General features: G+C 43.4%; 1 protein-coding gene across 1 annotated transcript in view; it reads left to right on the forward strand.

The window, feature by feature from the left end:
• LOC147729338 (embryonic protein UVS.2-like) overlaps positions 1-23389 on the forward strand; it is a 120331-nt gene that overhangs the window by 62882 nt on the left and 34060 nt on the right. Inside the window, 2 exon segments of the mRNA XM_086959829.1 lie at positions 462-589; positions 3502-3617. Of these exon segments, the coding sequence (XP_086815955.1) occupies positions 462-589; positions 3502-3617 (244 nt within the window).

The raw sequence follows: 23389 nt of genomic DNA on the forward strand, positions 1-23389 counted from the left end.
TCTGAACTGGGGTGCCAGAGTGGGCTAAAGAACGGTGATGGATTAAACCCAGATCTGTTGACTGGGTGTGAGTGTTTGATTGGTTATGATGCTCTGTCCATCACCACCCCGTTTTGTACCGCTTCATTTAGGGATGGACAGACCCTAGGTATCCCCTCGTCAGAGCCCCTGATGGTTCTGTTGATGAAATACTTCCTCTGACAGCCCAATGTAGCAGCAGCCATCTGAGGAATGGCATTACAATACCAGACCTATTTAGGGTGAATGGTGTAATATCTTCTTTTTCCTGTCCATTACTGCCAGGAAATACCTGTTTTAAGCAAACACAAAATATTTGACTCTCACCTGTGCCGCTGTAGACTCACCTTAACTTGCGGTAGTGTTTTATATGAACTGTATTAATAATTAACTATAATTGCACGTACATTCTGACTTTACCTGTGATGTCTTCATTTCCCCAGGTATGCATTCAGTAACACATCTGGACAGCCGTCCATCATCCCCAAGCCAAATCCTGATGTACCCATTGGACAGAGAATTGGGCTTAGCAACCTGGATGTTTCCAAAATCAAAACCCTATACCAGTGCGGTAAGGAGTGGATGTCTACAGATTGATACTAAAACTTCATAAAAGTCACGTAATCGTTTCCTCCTAGGCTGTAATATCACATTTTTAATGATTCCAGCTCAATTTCCACCAATATCATTCATCATGGGACTTTTTATTTTAATTGTATTTGTATTGATGAAATACTGTGCATTCCTGTCCTTCCCCCCTGCGCTGGCACACAATTTGCTGCCTAGCATCAATGTAGACACCCTTGCAGACACCTTCCTGCACAAAAGCAATCCAGAGAGGCGTTTTCCTCATTTGATATGTACTGCAGAATGTAGCACACATGGAAAGAGGAAAAAACTAGCAGAAATAAAAACATTTCTCCTCGTTACGCCTGCCCTGGAGATGCGTAAGGTTTTGGAGCTGCCCCAGGTCTAAGTGAATTTTGTAAATCTGGGGCATAATCACATTTCAGGGATGTTACGTGGGAACACCCACCGCAACACCCATGGAGCATCTTCTTTATGCGGGTCAAGACAACGAATCACTTTCTCCTGACTTGCCTTACTCCATATCTATAAGGTCATGTAAAGCCATATAGGGAGGCTTTGCATCGCCTCATAGATATTATTGAGAGGCATGCGTCAAAGGAGCATCAAAAAAAGTGACGCTCCGGGCTCTTGTAATTAAGCCCTTTTGTGCCTGTTCTGTCAGGAAAATATCTGAACCATTCTAGATCTGCATTCAACACAGTGGCTGCCATGCAAGCAGTAGGTCATGGTCTACTGTGTGGAATGAGGCTGATAAATCTAACAGTATCAGCCAAGATAAATATGTTCCACCATCTTTAGCTAAGACAGACAAATAGAACTGACCAATTGCCCTGCTGAGACCTAAAACCTGCTCCAATCGCCAATCTCTGTACTTACTACTGATAGAATGAAATGTCAGCGTTTACCTCTCGATAAGATCCCAGCATTTATCCCCTAGCTGAATTACAGCCTTTGTCTTCTCTTGATGCAATCCCAGCATTTTTTCTCTGATAGGATCTCAACACTTGTCCCCCAATAGGATTCCAGAATTTATTAGCAGATTGTAGCTCAGCATTTAGCACATGACATGAGGCCAGCATATATCTCCTGATTGGTTCCCAGTATTTATCCCCTAAAAAAAACCCAACATTTATCCTGATTGTATCCTAGCATTTATTCACTGATTGGATTCCAGTGGTTATTCCCTGATTGGATTCCTGTAGGTATTCTCTGATTCGATTCCAGGATGGATTCCCTGATTGAATTCCAGCACTTATTCTGTTATTGGATAATAATAATAATAATAATAATAATACTACTACTAATAATAATAATAATAATCCACATTTGTAAAGCGCGAACCATCACCTGTTAGGGTGTCTAGGTGCTGGAGGCCGTCGGGAAGATTAAGCAAGCTATTGCCCAGAGTCACATGGTCTTGGGCTAATCTGCCACCGGCCCTGGGGATCGAACCGTGATCCCCAGATTCCGGAGTCAGTCACCCTGGCCGGTGAGCATCCGTCCCTGGTGAGATGTCAGCCTTCAGTCCATGACGGTATCCCAGCATTTTTATTTGTGGATACTGGAGTTTGCTACTAATGAGCTCCCAGCAATCATATATAAACAGGATCTAACTATTAATTTCTGGCTATGGTTTCAGTATTAGTCTACTGACAGGAGGTTATATGATACAACCACAATTTCCTTTCCCACATGTTCCTTAACACGGGCCGGAACAACAAATGCATCTGAACAACACATTCTATTTACAATGCAAGACGCTACAACAACTTACCTTGGGGGAGCTGGACTTTGGAATAGTATAATTTACGATTCCAAACTCCAGTCCCTGCAACAGTAGGGAAAGTGTTGTTCCTCCCGCGTTGCAAAGGCAATGTATTATTTTAAGTTCTCCTTGGGAGGATCCTTACTGATCTCCTGATGAGATACCAGGACATGTTTCCTAGTAGGATCTCAGTACTAATGCCTTAATTTGATTGAACAACTGACACACAATGGAAACCCAGCATTCACATACTCAAAACATCCTGACTACATCCACCGATGAGATCCAATCATTGTTCTTTTATGGGATCCAAGCATTCATCTACTGTTTTTATCCTTCCATCTATCCCTTTGTTGGAAAATCAACATTCTCCCTTTCATAACATCCTGGAATTCATATCATGCAGTGAACCCGGTACCCATTCACTGATGGGATCCTACCATTTAGCCACTGGGGGGGATTTGATTATTTATTATTTGGTGAACAGGTGAATGCCATCATTTATCTCCTGACTCAATCCCAAAATTCTTAACCTGATGGGGTTTGAGCAGAATTTCCTTCTTTATTGAAAAATATTCCTCTTATATCGGTTTTTCAGATGGTGGTAATGTTAGATTTATGCTATGCCCCATTAGGACTTAAGTGGCTTTATAGCTATAAACATCATGTTTGTTCCTTTGATCTGAATACACAACTCACTACAGACCAGTAAAGAGAGAGTATAGTGATAGAAAGATTTTGTTCTTGGTCCAAATTATTCTGCTTTTGCAGAGATTCTTTTCATCTATGCCTCCAAAAACCTATCCTACCCCTACTGTGTTGTTATGGGCACTAGGGATGTGTGTGTTGAATCTCTATGTGCTCATTGTAGATGTTGGTACCTACTTATTTTCTTGTGTGGGCTTCCATATTATTGCTAAAACCTGAACCAGCCGCAACGATCATTGTTTAGATCAAGGAACTACTTCTTGGTGGAGGTATAAGAATGCCTCTTTTAATACAAGTGAACCTAACTGATACATTCTCAATAGGAGCCCTTGGAGGGAGGAAACTCTACCTGTCAGGTTCATTGTGTTGTTTCAAGACATTAATATTTAAAGAATTTACATTTTCATGTTTCGTTTCAGGTGCTTGCAGCACTCTTTTCTCTGACCCGACCGGCACCCTGGCATCTCCCAACAACCCTTCCTCGTACCCAAACAACGTCAACTGTGTCTATCTGATCCGAGTGCCTTCTGATAAGGTACGACCTTCAAAGAGAAGCTGCTTGAGCTAGACATGCTTTCCATCCTGCCATATTACGATATATGAACTAAGTTAGACTTTACTCAAGTTCAAATCATGTTCCTTTTCATTTTAAACTCCATATTTTGGTACCATACCCTCAGGGGGTAATACCTATGGTTGATTTTCCCAGTATTCTGTTCTCATACACTGTCTAATAATAGGTTAACCCTTACATGCCCATATCCTCTGGGGAACTACAGTGACATTCTTCCTCACCTTTGTGTACTGCCCCCATGTGGTCTGTCTTTGAGGCACAATTTGAACATGTATATATATATATTTATATACCAGCGGCTACGACTGCACTCCCAGAGAAACTGGGGACCCAGTACTTGTAAAAAAAAGGGAATTATTTTGGTATTTCATGCAAATGAGAGTATATATATATATATATATATATATATATATATATATATATATATATTCACTGAAAAAAACATAGGTTTGACACCAGTTATAGTTAGCTGGAAATTTTACTGACATAAAACCATTGAAATTCCCACAATATAGTTAGTTGGACTCACTATAACTTGCGCGCCTGCAATGCACTGCTGATGACGTCACATATTACATCACTCATGACATGGTCAGTGACATCACTCATGACATCACTGATGACACCATCCAGTGAATGTGTGTCTTTCTGAAATATAAATATGTTTTATATATGTATATGTAAAGGTCGATGTAAGAATAAATGTTTAAATAAGTGTCTTAATGGATTTTTTTAAAAATTGATTGGGTAACTGGCTTATTAAGTGTATCTTAGTGAATACATATATTAGCGAGTATTGTTTAAATATTGAAATATTTGTATTAGTGTTTCACTTTGTGTATAAGTGGCTGCATGAGTTGGTGAGTAGCTACATGTGTGTGTATATGGGTTATTAGATGTTTTTTTTAGTATCAGTATGAGTGTCTGTATGGTTTGGTGGGGGTGTTACTTAGCACATAGATGCATCAATGACTGACTCGCTGTTTGTATGTGTTTTGAAGACAGCATATGTGCAGGACTGTATGGGTGGATGAGTGTGTATATGTGTGTGTTAATGAGTGAATGACTGTCTCACTAGTGTCTTTATCAGTAACTACATATGTTTTAATCTAGTATATGTGAGTATTGATGTATATAAGTGAGTATATGTGAGAGTGAGAGATTGAAAGAGTTCTTGTTTAAATAAGTATGTGTTTCTATAAGTGATTGTTTAAGAGAGTAAGTATGTGTAAGTTTCCTTAGAAGTAAGGTGGTAGTGTGTGTATAGCTGTATATGCAAATAAATGGATGTTCAATAGTTTATTTGCATGTGTGATTATGTGTGTGAGTAACTTTTGGATGACTGTCGGTGTGTAACAGGATGTATAGGTGTTTAACTACATATGATGAGTGAATATATGTATGAGTGACTATATAGAACAGTTAGTGAATGAGTGGATGTGTATATAGATGGTGGTATTACTGAATTGGTTGTTGTAACTGGTATGGGTATCTCTATTTTATTCAAAATTTTAGTTCCTATTTTTGAATATGTGTTTCAAGGGTTACATTACACTGAAAGGAGGTCTGTCACTCTGTCACAAGGATGGTGTCATCAGTGATGTCATGAGTGATGTCACCGACCATGTCATGAGTGATGTAATATGTGACGTCATCAGCAGTGCATTGCAAGCGCGCAAGTTATAGTGAGTCCAACTAACTATAACGTGGGAATTTCAATGGTTTTATGTCAGTAAAATTTCCAGCTAACTATAACTGATGTCAAACCTATGTTTTTTTCAGTGAATTTCAAAGGTTTTTTAAATGCTAATTCCTAACTATATAAGGCCTGAAACATATGTTTTTTTCAGTGAATTTCAAAGGTTTTTTAAATGCTAATTCCTAACTATATAAGGCCTGAAACCTATGTTTTTTTCAGTGAATTTCAAAGGTTTTTTTAATGCTAATTCCTAACTATATAAGACCTGAAAGCCCACCAGGAATCTCCAGTATGCGCCAGGGGACTGCATTGCAGAGAGGTGTTATGAAGCCACGCCCCTTTTTACACCTCTCTGCAACGGAGCCCCCCGTGCATGTTTGAAGAGGGGGAACTAATTCCCCTTGCATACTGGGGGACCCTGGGGGCCAACTAGCCCACCTGGAACCTCCAGTATGCGCCAGGGGGCTGCATTGCAAAGGTGTAATGAGGCTATGCCCCTTGTTACACCTCTCTGCAACGCAGCCCCCTGCCGCGTTTGCAGAGGGGGATCTAATTCCCCTTGCATACTGGGGGTCCCTGGGGGCCAACTAGCCCACCAGGAGCCTCCAGTATGCGCCAGGGGGCTGCATTGCAGAGAGGTGTAATGAGGCCACACCCTTTTTTACACCTCTCTGCAACGCAGCCCCCGTGCATGTTTGAAGAGGGGGAACTAAGTCCCCTTGCATACTAGGGGTCCCTGGGGGCCAACTAGCCCACCTGGAACCTCCAGTATGCGCCAGGGGACTGCATTGCACAGAGGTGTAATGAGGTTATAACCCTTTTTACACCTCTCTGCAACGCAGGCCACTGGCGTGTTTGCAGAGGGGGGACTAATTACCCTTGCATACTGGGGGTCCCTGGGTCATATCTGCCCAAACACCGATATTCCGAGCGATTAAAAATGACTTTTCTTGAGAAACATTTGGATTTGGATTATCATGTCCTATACTTTGGAATTTTTGAAAGACTGACTTTGAGGAGGCTATAAATTACTCAAGTCTGCCCGAATTGTGTGGGTAAAATTGATACCTAGTCACTTTGAATAAGAATGTACTTACGTCTAGTCTAACGTTTGGAAGAAATATCTAGTTATATGACAACAGGATACCAACATAACTTGAAGGGAATAAGAACGCCCTGAAGAAGTTCTGTTGTACAGAACGAAACGTTTCGGCTGGCTGTGGTACATACACTTAAGGAAAAATAAAACCATTTGAATATACACCAAGATTCAGCGCTTCAATAAGGACTCTAAGTGATATGATTTGATTGGACTTATTGTGCAAGTGGTGCTGTGCCAAACTTTGGAATATTCTCCACTACTCTCTACTACTTACTCTCTCCTACTCCACTACTCTCAAATACTCACTATCTACTACTCATTCTCTACTATTCTACTACTCTCTACTACTCTCTCTCTACTACTCACTCCCTACTACTCACTATCTACTACTCTCTACTACTCACTCTCTCCTACTCTCTCTCTACTACTCACTCTTTAATACTCACTCTCTCCTATTCCACTACTCTCAAATACTCACTCTCTACTACTCATTCTCTACTACTCTACTACTCTCTACTACTCTCTCTCTACTACTCACTCCCTACTACTCACTATCTACTACTCTCTACTACTCACTCTCTACTACTCTCTCTCTACTACTCACTCTTTACTACTCACTCTCTACTACTCTCTACTACTCACTCTCTACTTCTCACTCTCTACTACTCTCTACTACTCACTCGCTACTACTCTCTCTACTACTCACTCTCTACTACTCACTCTACTACTCACTCTCTACTACTCTCTACTACTCACTCTCTACTACTCTCTCTCTACTAGTCTCTACTACTCACTCTACTACTCGCTCTCTACTACTTTCTACTATGCTCTCTCTGCTACTCACTCTTTACTCTCTACTACTCACTCTCTACTACTCACTCTTTACTACTCTCTACTACTCACTCGCTACTGCTCTCTACTACTCACTCTACTACTTACTCTCTACTACTCTCTACTACTTACTCTCTACTACTCACTCTCTACTACTCTCTACTACTCACTTTACTATTCACTCTACTACTCTCTACTACGCACTCTCTGCTACTCTCTCTACTGCTCTCTACTACTCTCTACTACTCACTTTCTACTCTCTATTACTCACTCTCTACTCTCTACCTCTCTCTACTTCTCTCTCTACTAGTCTCTACCTCTCTACCGCTACCTCTCTACCTCTACCTCTCTACCTCTACACCTCTACCTCTCTACCTCTCTCTACACGCACACATATACACATATATATATGCATATATATGCATATGCATTTATATATATGTATGTGTATGTATATATATATATATTCACAGAAAAAACCATAGGTTATAGTGGATATATAGTTAGGAATTTGCATTTACAAAACCTTGAAAATTCAATGAAAAAACCATAGGTTATAGGCCATATATAGTTAGGAATTAGCATTTACAAAACCTTATTTTACTCGCATAAAACCATTGAAATTCCATATATAGTTAGAAGCGCTAACTATATATCGCGCACCCGCAATCCACTGCTGATGATGTCACATATTACATCATTCATGACATGGTCAGTGACATCACTGATGACATCACTGATGACATCTCAAATGACATCACTGATGACAACTCAAATGATTGTATGTGTCTGTAAAGTTTAAATATGTTTCACATATTGAAGAATGAGTGGATGTATAAGTGTCTGGATGAAGAATTTAGTAGGTGCATGACTGACTGTATGAGTGAGTGATTAAATGTGTCTCACTGAGTGCATGGGTTAGTGACTAAACTGTCTTAATTTGTGCATCAGTATGTTTGTTGTTGTGTAAGCTGCTGCATGTGTTGATCAGTAGCTATAAGAGTGGCCATATGGGTTATTGATTGGTTGCCCAAGTATTTGAATGGGAGGCTGAGTGTGTGTGTGGGTGGCTGGGAGGTGCGTGACTCTGTACATAGATGTGTAAGCAGTTGATTCACTAGGAGTATGAGTTCAAGAGTGCATGTGGAAACAGCTATATGGGCGGTTGACTATGCATGGGTGTTTTGGTGAGTGAATGGATTTCTCATTGCTACATGAGCAAGTAAGTACGTATGTAAAACACAATACATGTGAGAGTTGAGATATATAAATAACTGAACATAAGAGCCAGTGAATGTGTGAGTGGCTGTATCGATCACTGTGAGCTTGTATCAGGGATTATATAAGAGAGTAAATATGTGTTATTATATGTTTGAATAAGTAAGATGTGTATAACTGTATAGTTGAGGAAATGGAGGTGTGATTGATTCTTTGCATGACTGACTAGGTGTGTGAGTAACTCCATGGATGACTGACAGTCTGTGAGTGTCTGTTTATACTGAGTGTATGTAAGGTTATATTAGAGTCTGAAGAGGTTCATTGTATTATCACATGAGTGATGTGATCAGTGATGACAAATGAGATGTCATCAGTGATGTCATTTGAGTTGTCATCAGTGATGTCATCAGTGATGTCATTTGAGATGTCATCATTGATATCATTTGAGTTGTCATCAGTGATGTCATTTGAGATGTCATCAGTGATGTCATCAGTGATGTCACTGACCATGTCATGAATGATGTAATATGTGACATCATCAGCAGTGGATTGCGGGTGCGCGATATATAGTTAGCGCTTCTAACTATATATGGAATTTCAATGGTTTTATGCGAGTAAAATAAGGTTTTGTAAATGCTAATTCCTAACTATATATGGCCTATAACCTATGGTTTTTTCATTGAATTTTCAAGGTTTTGTAAATGCAAATTCCTAACTATATATCCACTATAACCTATGGTTTTTTCTGTGAATTTCATTGGTTTTTTAATAGCAAATATGAAAAGCTTTAAAATGTCAAGTACGTGATAGATAAAAACATTTTCGTATTTATGCACGCTGATGTGCTTTGAACGCTGCACCCCCCCCCCTCCCCTCTTTTGCCTTAGTAGTACTCTCTCTTTGCAGATACTGAAGGGTAGTTAACGCAGGCCTTTACCCCCGTTGTAATCCGTCGTGCCTCCTTGTCTCTCCATTTGATTGATTGTTGTCCAAGCATTTACTGTTTTAGAATTGGTTCTCTTTGGATCATTCTCTATTTACAAACAAGCACAAAGTCGCAATACTCTGTTTAGTCTTTGCAGATAGTGAAAAATCGTGTAAAAAAATAAAAGTAATCGAGCAAAATCAGTAGGCCACTAATTGGATCTCTTTTTGACCTCGCTAAAATAGAAATATTAGGAACAACCCTTCTTGAGAAATACGAAAATAGTGAGATGAACTGAGCTCCACACCATGAGGGCTGCAAGACAGCTCGGCTCCATCACCCATCCCGCACAAAATAACGACAAACCCTATGCAAATATTAAAAATATAGACAACACACCAACAAAGAAACAGGGTAAAACATTTTATTAAAAAACTATTTACATAACGTTGGTTTATAAGATGATGTCAGTAGTGGACCGATGTGTGAATAGATCGAAAACAGCACAAGGCTCCAAGATCCAGATAGCAAGCTCCTGGATGTTGGGTGCCATAGTTTAGAGTTCTGAATTTCAGCCTTTTTCAATGCCTGTGCTTTGTTGAATCAAAATGGCGGCTTGACACAAAGCTGACTCAAGCGTTGTTACTGATGCTATGCAGACCAAAACTGGTTTTCAGTTTGTACATTTTTCTAGATTTTTCAATCCAAGTTTGGTTGACTTTGTAGAACGATGGCTTCAGATTTTCAACATACGGTGTGGTGGCGCTGACTGGGAGGGGGCGCTTCGCTCCTGCCCCCTCCCCAAGTAAGATTTTCATACGTGAAAGTACGTTAATGGTTTTGGTCCCTGAGATGCTTCGATGTCACTACCATTCTCAAATAGCATAAGTTCTGGATGTTGGGTGCCATAGTTAAGAGTTCTGAGCAGTGCTTGTAACACTGTCTGAAGCTTATTTCCACCTACTGCAGCTTCACTATTCTCAAAGTAAGTGAGTGTCGTTTGTGGACCTGACTGCATTAGAAAACAATGTGATATGTTACCTTCCTAAACAGCTTGACGGAGGCCCCTGAGGGGCGGTGTGATGGCCATGGACTCGGAGAAGACGCTTGGCTCCGACACCCTCCCCAAGTCTTATAGCACTGGTGTAGCCTGAGATCGCCCCCGACATAGGCGGCCGGCTCCCGGGGTTCGGCGGAACTTTTTGCCTTTTGATGACTCTTCAATTCTGGACCTTGTCCCACAATCCGTTTGACCTGAAGACAAGCTGTAGTGGGGCGCCCCTTTATCGTTTTAGTTGCCATTCCGCCCGCTTTTGCTACACTGTGCCTCTTCCGCCATTCAGCTGTTTACCGCCCGCTCTTGCGACTACAGCGTCTCGCTCACCATGTAGTTGAGATGCGCCCGCTCTTGCGGTGCAGCGATAGGCGGCTGCCACAGGACTCTCAAAATGGCGGCCGGCTCTTCGGTTTTGGGCCTGGTCCACTAAAATGGCCCTGGGACACCTTAGAACTCGGACGCTTGTCTGCTAGGGCTTGCGTCCCATTCTCGAAAAGCGTCCCCTCAGCCGTGAAGATTCTACAAAAGTCTTGGGGGCCTCCGACTCCCGCAGGCTTCTGGTGGGGAGCGGCTGCCATGATTGCTCGTGGAATGGCCACGACGGAGCTACGAGATGGTAGTGGTCTCATGCTGACGCCAGCTTTAGTCTGAAACATCCAGAAACACTGTAGACTACCAATTCGATCAGTTCCGGTAGCGCCCCAACATGACCCGGAAGAGAAGAACTTGCCCTCCCCTCTTTGACTGATGGTTCTTGTTGCCTGTCCCCTCTGTTGTCATTTAACAGAACTTTTTGGACTGCTGAAAGGGGTTGTGTTCTGAACGCTGGTTGGTGGAGACATTTAGACTATATTCTTGACCTACGTTGTCGCGTAATGCGTTTTATGACACGCCGCGTTAGCGCACCCGGAAGTGATCCGAGGCGCGGCGCGCAGCGCGTAACGTAAGCATAACAGGTCATGTGACTTGTTAATAAAACTTTTCATTGGTTCATTTTACTTTTGTTAATTTAATGATGAAAAGCTTGGTCATATGACCTAAAAATTACGCTTTTTATTATTTTCGAACAATATTTTTTTTTCAAACATATGTTATAATATTCCAGGCTAATGTACTTTCCCGGAAAATTTACAACTGTCTTGCAAGTAAAATATATTCCTTTTTCGAGAAAAAGGGCGTTTCTTCCTTCCATGACGGAGCCGTTGAGTAAAAGAGATTCGGCCTGCTGTCTTAGTCGCCGATACGCCTGATTATCAGATTCTTATCGATCACTTTATGTTGCAGACATGAAAAACACAACTGCCCTTGACCATTTATCTTTACTGCGTTCCTACATATTATACCTTTTATCCGTCATGTAATTGGACTGCTTTATTTCACTTGCCTTTTACTGATTCGAAAACAGTCACTAAAAGTAAAAACTTTACAAATGAAAATACTACTACCGTGTTTTGTTTTAAAAACCTTTATTGTAAAAATGTCAGTATACAAATACGGGCCTACAACCACGTGGGCCGGCCACGGAGCAAACTGAAATCGTATATGATGAGGAGACATTTACACTGTAGAAGAACGTAACGAGCGGGCCATTAGGTGACAAGAACAAAGGTGTCTAACAGTTGCGGAATCGGTGGACGTACATTTTGTAATTAAAATACGACAGGGCCACTTACAATAACATTTTCTAGATATACATTTGCGGGCAAAGAGTTACGAGTCCCATTTATACCGGCGCCATTTTGGGCGAGGCCGGGCAGGTCCAAGATATAGTCAAAATGTCTCCACCAACCATCGGCCAGACCAGAACCCCTTTCGGCCCTTTATGCTACAAGATGGTGTCTTCCATTCAGAAAATATTGGTGGCAGCATTTTGAAAGGAAACAGAAACAGCCGTTCTCCTAGTGAGTTTCACATTGTTACATTTAGGAAGAATGTTGAAGAGTAGTATGTGGAAAATCTGAAGCCATTTTTCTACAAACTCTCAATCAGACTTGGATGGAAAAAAAAAACCTGAAGAATGTACAAACTGAAAACCAATTTTTGTCTGTATAGCACCAACAGTAACGCTTGAGTCAGCTTTGTGTCAAGCCGCCATTTTCATTCAATCAATAGCGTCCCCCTGCACACATTCAGGGACCTGGTCGTGTCTTCAGATGAAACGCATTGTAGGAAAAGAAGCAGAAAGGAAAAGGAAAAAAGTTCCGCCGGACCTAGTGAAGCTGCAGCAGGTGCAAATAAGCTTCAGACAGTCCTACAAGCACTGCTCAGAAATCTCAACTGAGGCACTCAACATCCAGGACTTGCCATTCGGATCTTGGCGCCTTGTGCTGGTTCCGACCTATTCACACATCAGTCCACTACTGACATCACCTCATAAGCCAACGGGGCACCCCACGCCGACTTTCGGCGCAGCATTGTAGGATGGCCACACCAGTGCGGCAATTTGCTGGACACCACCTCGGTGCCATCCAGATCTCGGCGCGTTCATTCAATCAATAGCGTCCCCCTGCACACATTCAGGGACCTGGTCGTGTCTTCAGATGAAACGCATTGTAGGAAAAGAAGCAGAAAGGAAAAGGCAAAAAGTTCCGCCGGACCTAGTGAAGCTGCAGCAGGTGCAAATAAGCTTCAGACAGTCCTACAAGCACTGCTCAGAAATCTCAACTGAGGCACTCAACATCCAGGACTTGCCATTCGGATCTTGGCGCCTTGTGCTGGTTCCGACCTATTCACACATCAGTCCACTACTGACATCACCTCATAAGCCAACGGGGCACCCCACGCCGACTTTCGGCGCAGCATTGTAGGATGGCCACACCAGTGCAGCCACTTGCTGGACACCACCTCGGTGCCATCCGGATCTCAGCGCGTTCGAGTCACTGTGCCGGAAGAGTGACCGGAACTCAGCTGAACACGCCGTCTTTCGGCGCAGCATTGTAGGATGGCCACACCAGTACGGCAATTTGCTGGACACCACCTCGGCGCCATCCGGATCTCGGCGCGTTCGAGTCACTGTACCGCAACAGTGACCGCAATTCAGCTGGACACGCCGTCTTTCGGCGCAGCATTGTAGGATGGCCACACCAGTGCGGCAATTTGCTGGACACCACCTCGGTGCCATCCGGATCTCGGCGCGTTCGAGTCACTGTACCGCAACAGTGACCGCAATTCAGCTGGACACGCCGTCTTTCGGCGCAGCATTGTAGGATGGCCACACCAGTGCGGCAATTTGCTGGACACCACCTCGGTACCATCCGGATCTCGGCCCGTTGTGCTGCCTTCGGCCTATTCGCACATCGGTCCGCTACTGACGCCGCCTCACGTGCCAACGGATTTTCTACGCTTTTTGTAGCCCTATGTCGCATAACAGGTCATGTGACTTGTTTATAAAACTTTTCATTGGTTCATTTTACTTTTGGTTTCCTAAAGATGGAAGGCTTGGTCATATGACCTAAAAATAACACTTTTCATTGGTTTAGAACATTTTTTTTTCCCAAACGATGAAAGCCCCACCTTGTTTCTGGATCATTCAGACTGAAGCTGGCGTCAGCATGAGAGCACCACCATCTCGTGGCTCCGTCGTGGTCATTCCGCGAGCAATCATGGCAGCCGCTCCCCACCGGAAGCCTGCGGGAGTCGGGGGCCCCCAAGACTTTTATACAATCTTCACGGCTGAGCGGACGCTTTTCGAGAATGGAGCCCAAGCCCTAGCAGGCAAGCGTCCGAGTTCCAAAGTGTCCCAGGGCCATTTCAGTGGACCAGGCCTAAAACCGAGGAGCTGTCCGCCATTTTAAGAGCCATGTGGCAGCCGCCTATCGCTGCACTGCAAGAGTGGGAGCAACTCAACAACATGGTGAGCGAGACGCTGTGGCCGCAAGAGCGAGCGCAACTCAGCTAGATGGCCGCCACCTGAGGAGGCCCGTTCACGCCGGCTCCCCCACGCCCCCCCCCCGAGCCGCCGCACGCCAATTTTCGGAGCAGCATTGTAGGATACCAAAACCAGTGCGGCAGTTTACTGGACATCACCTGGGTGCCTGTCGTACATGTTGTGTCAGCCATGTGACACTGGACACAGACCGCTACTGACGAGGCCTCCCCCCGCACCACCCGGGACGCCCCACGCTGTTTTTCTGTGCTGCATTGTAGGATCCCTAAACCAGTGCGGCACCCAGGCGACATCACCTGGGTGCCGTCCAGAACTCTGCACGTTGTGCTGCCTTGGGACTATTCGCACAACAGACCGCTACTGACGAGGCCTCCCCTCGCCCCACCCGGGACGCCCCACGCCAATTTTGGGAGCAGCATTGTAGGATCCCTAAACCAGTGCGGCACCCAGGCGACATCACCTGGGTGCCGTCCAGAACTCTGCACGTTGTGCTGCCTTGGGACTATTCGCACAAAAGACCGCTTCTAACCATTGTTGCTTTTTGTGTTGAGAAATGTTTAAATGTTTTTAGTTTTTGTTCCGTTTGTTAAAGTTAGTAGTTAATAAAGTTTTATAACCTTACTTTGTTGGAGTGTTATCTATTTTTTTAAAAACGGGTGAATGGGGCCTTGAATCGGGTTATTGTCATGTGTGGGCTTTGGAAGTGTGCTGCTGCAGGATCGGACATTTCAAACTCAAATGCACGTTCTTTTTCTTACCTTTCCGAAGCATGGAGCGCAATAGCAGGCAGAGAAAGGGTGATGCACGTGTTGAACACTACCTGACCTGGCAAGTTGCTGGCAGTGCCCCCCCGTCCGCTCCTGAAAGAGGGCACACACACACCGCCGCCCCGAGTACTTCACAAATCTTTAAAAGACCATGCGCTTGTTCATGAGGCTTAAATGGTTTATCACCTCTTCTAGAACCCCTGCATCGACCCTCTGACGTTTCATGGAAAAATTACCATGTAACACAATACCAAGCCCTGTCGGCTGAAACCCCCAAGGAATCGTGGGGCATATTATCAAGGGGGTTTATCTCCGCTTTTTTTGGCTTTAAAAGCCATGAAAGCGGAGATAAAATTATCTCCCTATTACCAAGCTGTCGCTAACACCAGTTAGTGACAGCTAAAAGGAGATAGCGACCATCTTGGGCCCCGCTTTGCATGTCAGTGATATTTATCACTAATGACATGCAAAGTGGCGTGCCAAGATGTTAGCGACTGGAAACAGTCCCTAACATCGCTACCTTCTATTACCAACTTTTGGAGATATTCGCGCTAAGCGCGAATATCTCCAAAATCTAACACCTGCCCTGAGCAGTTCTTAGCCATGTTATCCAATGGGAGGTGGATAACATGGCTAAGAGCATTAGGTCAATAATACATGAATATCGCTGACTTTTCTGCGATAATAGCAAGGTTTATCTGCGATAAAAATCGCCGATGTGCGGCGATAATTTTTGTCTCTAAACAAGTTAGAGACAAAAATTATCGCTAGTTGTTCGTAATATGCCCCCGGGTTTTTGCTTGCAGAAATCGGGAGGCGGGAGACTAGCACTGAAATCAGTAGTCACACGCCTGAATCAGGAGGATTGGCATGTCTGAATTCTCTACAGCTGGGGCCATAAACTACATCCGCAGGGTTAGGTGATATCCTGGGACCAGCCTGGCATCTAAAATGGCTGCCGTGCACGACAAAATTGTGGCATTCGAAAAAAAGGCAAAATGGCACAGCCGCTGGAAGAGATGTATCAACATATATCAGCCTCCTCAGCCACCCTCAGGAAACATAGGGGATTAGGATACCTCTCCCGCACCCCCTTATACCTAGTAATTTAATTAACGAAGCACAAAATGGCGAATTCCCGTTTCGCTACCAGTTTGCGGCCCAGTTCGCGGCCCGTGAAGCAAATGGCGAATTCCCGTTTCGCTACCAGTTTGCGGCCCAGTTCGCGGCCCGTGAAGCGCTTCTACCGTGAAAAATCATTTTTTTTTTTATTTTCCCCACGGGACCCTTTAATAACCCCAACAACATTCCTAGGGGGTGAAGAGGGGGATACCTTGCCCCCTTTCATTAAATTCCCCCTTAGTTTTTCACCTTTTCTTCTCTCTCGATCCTACCGAGAGACAAGATGGCGGCCGCTCCGGACTGTCACGCAGCAAAAAAAAAAAAAAAGCTCACGCACAGCCGCTGGAAGAGATGTATCAACATATATCAGCCTCCTCAGCCACCCTCAGGAAACATAGGGGATTAGGATACGTCTCCCGCACCCACTTATAACTAGTAATTTAATTAACGAAGCTCAAAATGGCGAATTCCCGTTTCGCTACCAGTTCGCGGCCGCGCTTCTACCGTGAAAAATCATTTTTTTTTTATTTTCCCCACGGGACCCTTTAATAACCCCAACAACATTCCTAGGGGGTCAAGAGGGGGATACCTTGCCCCCTTTCATTAAATTCCCCTTTCGTTTTCCACCTCTTCTTCTCTCTCGATCCTACCGAGAGACAAGATGGCGTCCGCTCCGGACTGTTTAGAATGTTGACAGACACCGGAGAGCCAATCAGCTTTCTGCGCGCAAAGTTCCGATAAGCGAAAAGTAAGCGGACCGGATCGCTGCCCAGAGCGCTGTTACAGATATATATCTTGGTTTGAACGTTAATTTCTCAAAAACTACTGGAGCACATATATTGAGACCTAGCAAAGGCACATCGGGCTAACAGTCCCTACAATTTTGCCAAGTTTCGTGCAAATCCATTCAGCCGTTCGAGCTAAAAGTGAGTCCAACCGCCCTATGGAAAAATGAATGGGAAAAACGCGTTTTGGGACCCCCCTTTTTTCTCGGCCCCCCCTTGACGAAACCCCCCCAAATTTTCAGGGGCTGCTCAGAATCAAAATGTGCCATTTTCCTGAAAATTTCAGCCGATTCCGTCCACAAACGCCAAAGTTATTAGACATAGAATTTTCAAAAGTCCCATAGAGAAAAAATTCTAACTATATATACCTACTGGCGATAGCCAGTAGGTAATACATACATATATAAACATATATAATCTGTATATCTATATAAATACAAATCTAAATGCATGCATACATATACATATATGCATACAGATGCATGTTATTTACATGAAAGTTTAAAAACACTAATAAAAGCAAAGCTAAAAAGCCACCTCATTACAAACAGAATGGCTTTAACTTAAACGAGGGCGAGATCAATTGCATTTTCAATGCTTGTTTACTTTGGTTCCATCAAGAAGGCATTCAGATGTGTCACACATTTGCCATAAATTCTGAATGTTAGCACTCTAGTTGCTCATAAGATCACTGTAGTAAAGCTACTGCTCGCCAGGGAAGTCTGCTGCTGGTATTCAAAGTGCATGTTTCAGTCTGCATGTCACAATTTTTTTAATGAAATAGAAGAGGATTTGAGAAGTCACTCAAAATGATCCCTAAATTTTCTTTCTGCAGCACTAATAATACTTTCTATGGCAAAATATACCCCCTCATTTTGTTCCTTTTTAAATTAAATGTTTTAAGAGTTACCACTTTATTCCAATCAAGATGGCTTCAGGTGTGCCATACCTTTGTAATAAGTAGGACTGCTAGTGCTCTAGTTGTTCTTTAGAACACTCTGGGACATTCTGTCATTGGGCTATACTTACGCTACATCTGGGTGATGTTTGGGCTACATTTGGGCTCTTTTGTCTCTGGTGGCGGTCTTGGGAGATTACGTGTCAGTATTTTTTAATGAAATAGAAGAGGATTTGAGAAGTCACTCAAAATGTGCCCTAATTTTTCTTTTTGCAGCACTAATAATACTTTCTATGGCATAATATACCCCCTCATTTTTTTCCTTTTTAAATTAAATGTTTTAAGAGTTACCACTTTATTCCCATCACAATGGCTTCAGGTGTGCTATACCTTTGTAATAAGTAGGACTATTAGCGCTCTAGTTGTTCTTTAGAACACTTTAGGAGGCTGCAGTAGAACACAAAGGAATCAACTGACAGTTTCTGTCCTTGTTGGATGTACATGTTTTACTGAGAATGTCAGACTTCATTCTCACATGACTGAGAATGATAATGTGAATTTACAGAAAATATGCTTTCAGTTTAGCTTATAGATCCCCTTCCAAACCACTGTGGGAAAATCATGAGATATTAGTTTTCTTTAAAACATGATTCATGATATCACAGCAGAAGGCTTTTTCACATGGTAAAATCACCTTAAAACACACCACAATTCCTAAAATGAGTATGGTACAATCAACAAATGATTTATAATGTAACTAAAGTCCTAAAACCCTCTATTAACTACAATGCTTTTTAATGAGGTGCTATCATGTATATTGGTCCCAAGATGGCTGCCAACACTTCTTGGATGAAGTGCTGACAGCCAATCAGATCAGATGTGTGGTTAGGCTCCGCCCAGATATATATATATTTTTTAACCTAAATTACTCAAAATCCACTGGAGCACATATCTTGAGACATAGCAAAGGCACATCGGGCTACCAGTCCCTACAATTTTGCCAAGTTTTGTGGAAATCCATTCAGCCATTCGGGCTAAAAGTGAGTCCAACCGCCCTATGGAAATTAACATGGGGGAAACACGTTTTGGTACCCCCCTTTTATCTCGGCCCCCGCTTGACGAATCCCCCCTAAACAGGGAAGGAGCGGAGCGCATGTGAGGCACATTTAAGGAAAATTACGGACAGATTTCTCAACCGGCGCCAAAGTTATTCCCAATAGAATGTTGCGGATTTCTTATGGAAAACAATCCTAACTATAACTACCTACCTCGACTGCCAGTAGGTAATATATATATATATATCTATATATATATATATATATATATATAGATATATATATATATATTCAAAAAGAAGGTTGCTCGTTGCTTGAGGAGACCCACACAGAGTTACTCTTAGTCTTTTAATTGGTAGACAGCAACAAGCTGGTTAAAGGACCTTCAAGCGTACTCTCGGCCGGTCTAACCACACGGGTTCCGGGACCCTGTCCCTTGTTCACTGGCTCAGCATAATGGGGGGTAAAGACAGCGTGTTCTTTTTTCATTTTTCAAGTGTTTTCATTCTTGGGACCGCCTCTCTTCGGGCGTGTCAACGCTGAGCATGCTGGTTCATGCAGTTCAATGATAGCAGTTCTTTAGTGGGCGCTGTATGTTTCCCTCCACAATTATAACGAGTTGCTCCGGTACTGAAACTGCTTGCAACTTCACTTCGGTCTACCAACCCGACACGCTGTTCCAATGTGTGCTTTTCAAGTTCATCGCACACGGACCTGCAATTGCGGGGGGTTCTTCTCGTGGCCAGAGCGGGCTACTTAATATTAAAAAAGAAGGTTGCTCGTTGCTTGAGGCGACCCACACAGCGTTACTCTTAGCCTTTTAATTGGTAGACAGCAACAAGTTGGTTAAAGGACCTTCAAGCGTACTCTCGGCCGGTCTTGCCACACGCGTTCCGGGACCCTGTCCCTTGTTCACTGGCTCAGCATAATGGGGGGTAAAGACAGCGCGTTCTTTTTTCATTTTTCAAGTGTTTTCATTCTTGGGACCGCCTCTCTTCGGGCGTGTCAACGCTGAGCATGCTGGTTCATGCAGTTCAATGATAGCAGTTCTTTAGTGGGCGCTGTATGTTTCCCTCCACAATTATAATGAGTTGCTCCGGTACTGAAACTGCTTGCAACTTCACTTCGGTCTACCAACCCGACACGCTGTTCCAATGTGTGCTTTTCAAGTTCATCGCACACGGACCTGCAATTGCGGGGGGGTTCTTCTCGTGGCCAGAGCGGGCCACTTAATATTCAAAAAGAAGGTTGCTCGTTGCTTGAGGAGACCCACACAGCGTTACTCTTAGCCTTTTAATTGGTAGACAGCAACAAGCTGGTTAAAGGACCTTCAAGCGTACTCTCGGCCAGTCTTGCCAAACGCGTTCCGGGACCCTGTCCCTTGTTCACTGGCTCAGCATAATGGGGGGTAAAGCCAGCGCGTTCTTTTTTCATTTTTCAAGTGTTTTCATTCTTGGGACCGCCTCTCTTCGGGCGTGTCAACGCTGAGCATGCTGGTTCATGCAGTTAATGATAGCAGTTCTTTAGTGGGCGCTGTATGTTTCCCTCCACAATTATAACGAGTTGCTCCGGTACTGAAACTGCTTGCAACTTCACTTCGGTCTACCAACCCGACACGCTGTTCGATTGTGTGCTTTTCAAGTTCATCGCACACGGACCTGCAATTGCGGGGGGTTCTTCTCGTGGCCAGAGCGGGCCACTTAATATTCAAAAAGAAGGTTGCTCGTTGCTTGAGGAGACCCACACAGCGTTACTCTTAGCCTTTTAATTGGTAGACAGCAACAAGCTGGTTAAAGGACCTTCAAGCGTACTCTCGGCCGGTCTTGGCACACGCGTTCCGGGACCCTGTCCCTTGTTCACTGTCTCAGCATAATGGGGGGTAAAGACAGCGCGTTTTTCAAGTGTTTTCTTTCTTGGGACCGCCTCTCTTCGGGCGTGTCAACGCTGAGCATGCTGGTTCATGCAGTTCAATGATAGCAGTTCTTTAGTGGGCGCTGTATGTTTTCCTCCACAATTATAACGAGTTGCTCCGGTACTGAAACTGCTTGCAACTTCACTTCAGTCTACCAACCCGACACGCTGTTCCAATGTGTGCTTTTCAAGTTCATCGCACACGGACCTGCAATTGCGGGGGGGTTCTTCTCGTGGCTGTCTACTAATTAAAAGGCTAAGAATAATGCTGTGTGGGTCTCCTCAAGCAACGAGCAACCTTCTTTTTGAATATTAAGTGGCCCGCTCTGGCCGCAAGAAACTCCCCCCCGCAATTGCAGGTCCGTGTGCGATGAACTTGAAAAGCACACATTGGAACAGCGTGTCGGGTTGGTAGACCAAAGTGAAGTTGCAAGCAGTTTCAGTACCGGAGCAACTCGTTATAATTGTGGAGGGAAACATACAGCGCCCACTAAAGAATTGCTATCATTGAACTGCATGAACCAGCATGCTCAGCGTTGACACGCCCGAAGAGAGGCGGTCCAAAGAATGAAAACACTTGAAAAATGAAAAAAGAACGCGCTGTCTTTACCCCCCATTATGCTGAGCCAGTGAACAAGGGACAGGGTCCCGGAACGCGTGTGGAAAGACCGGCCGAGAGTACGCTTGAAGGTCCTTTAACCAGCTTGTTGCTGTGTACCAATTAAAAGGCTAAGAGTAACGCTGTGTGGGTCTCCTCAAGCAACGAGCAACCTTCTTTTTGAATATATATATATATATATATATATATATATATATATATATATATGTATGTATATATATATATATATATATATATATATATATATATATATATATATATATATCAGTTTCACCTTGTCCACAAGTTAAGCGCACTCGCACCTGGCAAAACCATATGTGAGGCAAAACGAAGCCAGCATGCTGCATTTCATCATCAAAATTGCCCAACGCGTTTCGGATTCCTGTATTTCCTTGGTCAGGGGCAGCAGGACTGAAAGAAAGTGTCTTTACAAAGGACTGCTTTTATATACCCACGTCATGTTTCAGTTCATTAAACTCAGGTGAGTATATGATAAAAACCAGTGCTTGCTGGGAAAAGTAGTCCATAAACATAGTGTTTTATTGACATTCAGTGCCACTCAATTCCTTGATACATATTTTTTAAACCGTGATAAGTTGGAAACCAGCATGCTGCTCAGAAATGCAAATTACTCTCTCTGTGCTCTGCCAGACATTACCGTCGTAACATCCGAGATCCGCCTTGTATAACAGGCAGTGGTGCGCTTCCACAGCTGGACTGCCGCGCAATAAATCAGTTTCACCTTTTCCACAAGTTAAGCGCACTCGCACCAGGAAAAACCATATGTGAGGCAAAACGAAGCCAGCATGCTGCATTTCATCATCAAAATTGCCCAATGCGTTTCGGATTCCTGTATTTCCTTGGTCACGGGCAGCAGGACTGAAAGAAAGTGTCTTTACAAAGGACTGCCTTTATATACCCACGTCATGTTTCACTTCATTAAACTCAGGTGAGTATATGATAAAAACCAGTGCTTGCTGGGAAAGGTAGTCCATAAACATAGCGTTTTATTGACATTCAGTGCCACTCAATTCCTTGATACATATTTTTTAAACCATGATAAGTTGGAAACCAGCATGCCGCTCAGAAATGCAAATTACTCTCCCCGTGCTCTGCCAGACATTACCGTCGTAACATCCGAGTTCCGCCTTGTATAACAGGCAGTGCTGCGCTTCCACGGCTGGACTGTCGCGCAATAAATCAGTTTCACGTTGTCCACAAGTTAAGCGCACTCGCACCAGGAAAAACCATATGTGAGGCAAAAAGAAGCCAGCATGCTGCATTTCATCATCAAAATTGCCCAACGCGTTTCGGATTCCTGTATTTCCTTGGTCACGGGCAGCAGGACTGAATACAAAGCACTGCCTTTATATACCCACGTCATGTTTCAGTTCATTAAACTCAGGTGAGTATATGATAAAAACCAGTGCTTGCTGGGAAAGGTAGTCCATAAACATAGCGTTTTATTGACATTCAGTGAACTCAATTCCATGATACATATTTTTTAAACCGTGATAAGTTGGAAACCAGCATGCCGCTCAGAAATGCAAATTACTCTCATTGGTCAGTGATGTGATCAGTGATGTCAAATGAGATGTCATCAGTGATGTCATTTGAGATGTCATCAGTGATGTCATCAGTGATGTCATTGACCATGTCATGAATGATGTAATATGTGACATCATTAGCAGTGGATTGCGGGTGCGCGAAATATAGTTAGTACAACTACCTATATAGAAGCAATTTCAATGGTTTTTTAAATGCTAATTTCTAACTATATAAGGCCTGAAACCTATGGTTTTTAAGTGAATTTGCAAGGTTTTTAAAATGCTAATTTCTAACTATAGAAGGCCTGAAA

The sequence above is a fragment of the Lissotriton vulgaris genome, chromosome 2_2 (assembly GCF_964263255.1).
Source record: "Lissotriton vulgaris chromosome 2_2, aLisVul1.2, whole genome shotgun sequence".
Taxonomy (NCBI): domain Eukaryota; kingdom Metazoa; phylum Chordata; class Amphibia; order Caudata; family Salamandridae; genus Lissotriton; species Lissotriton vulgaris.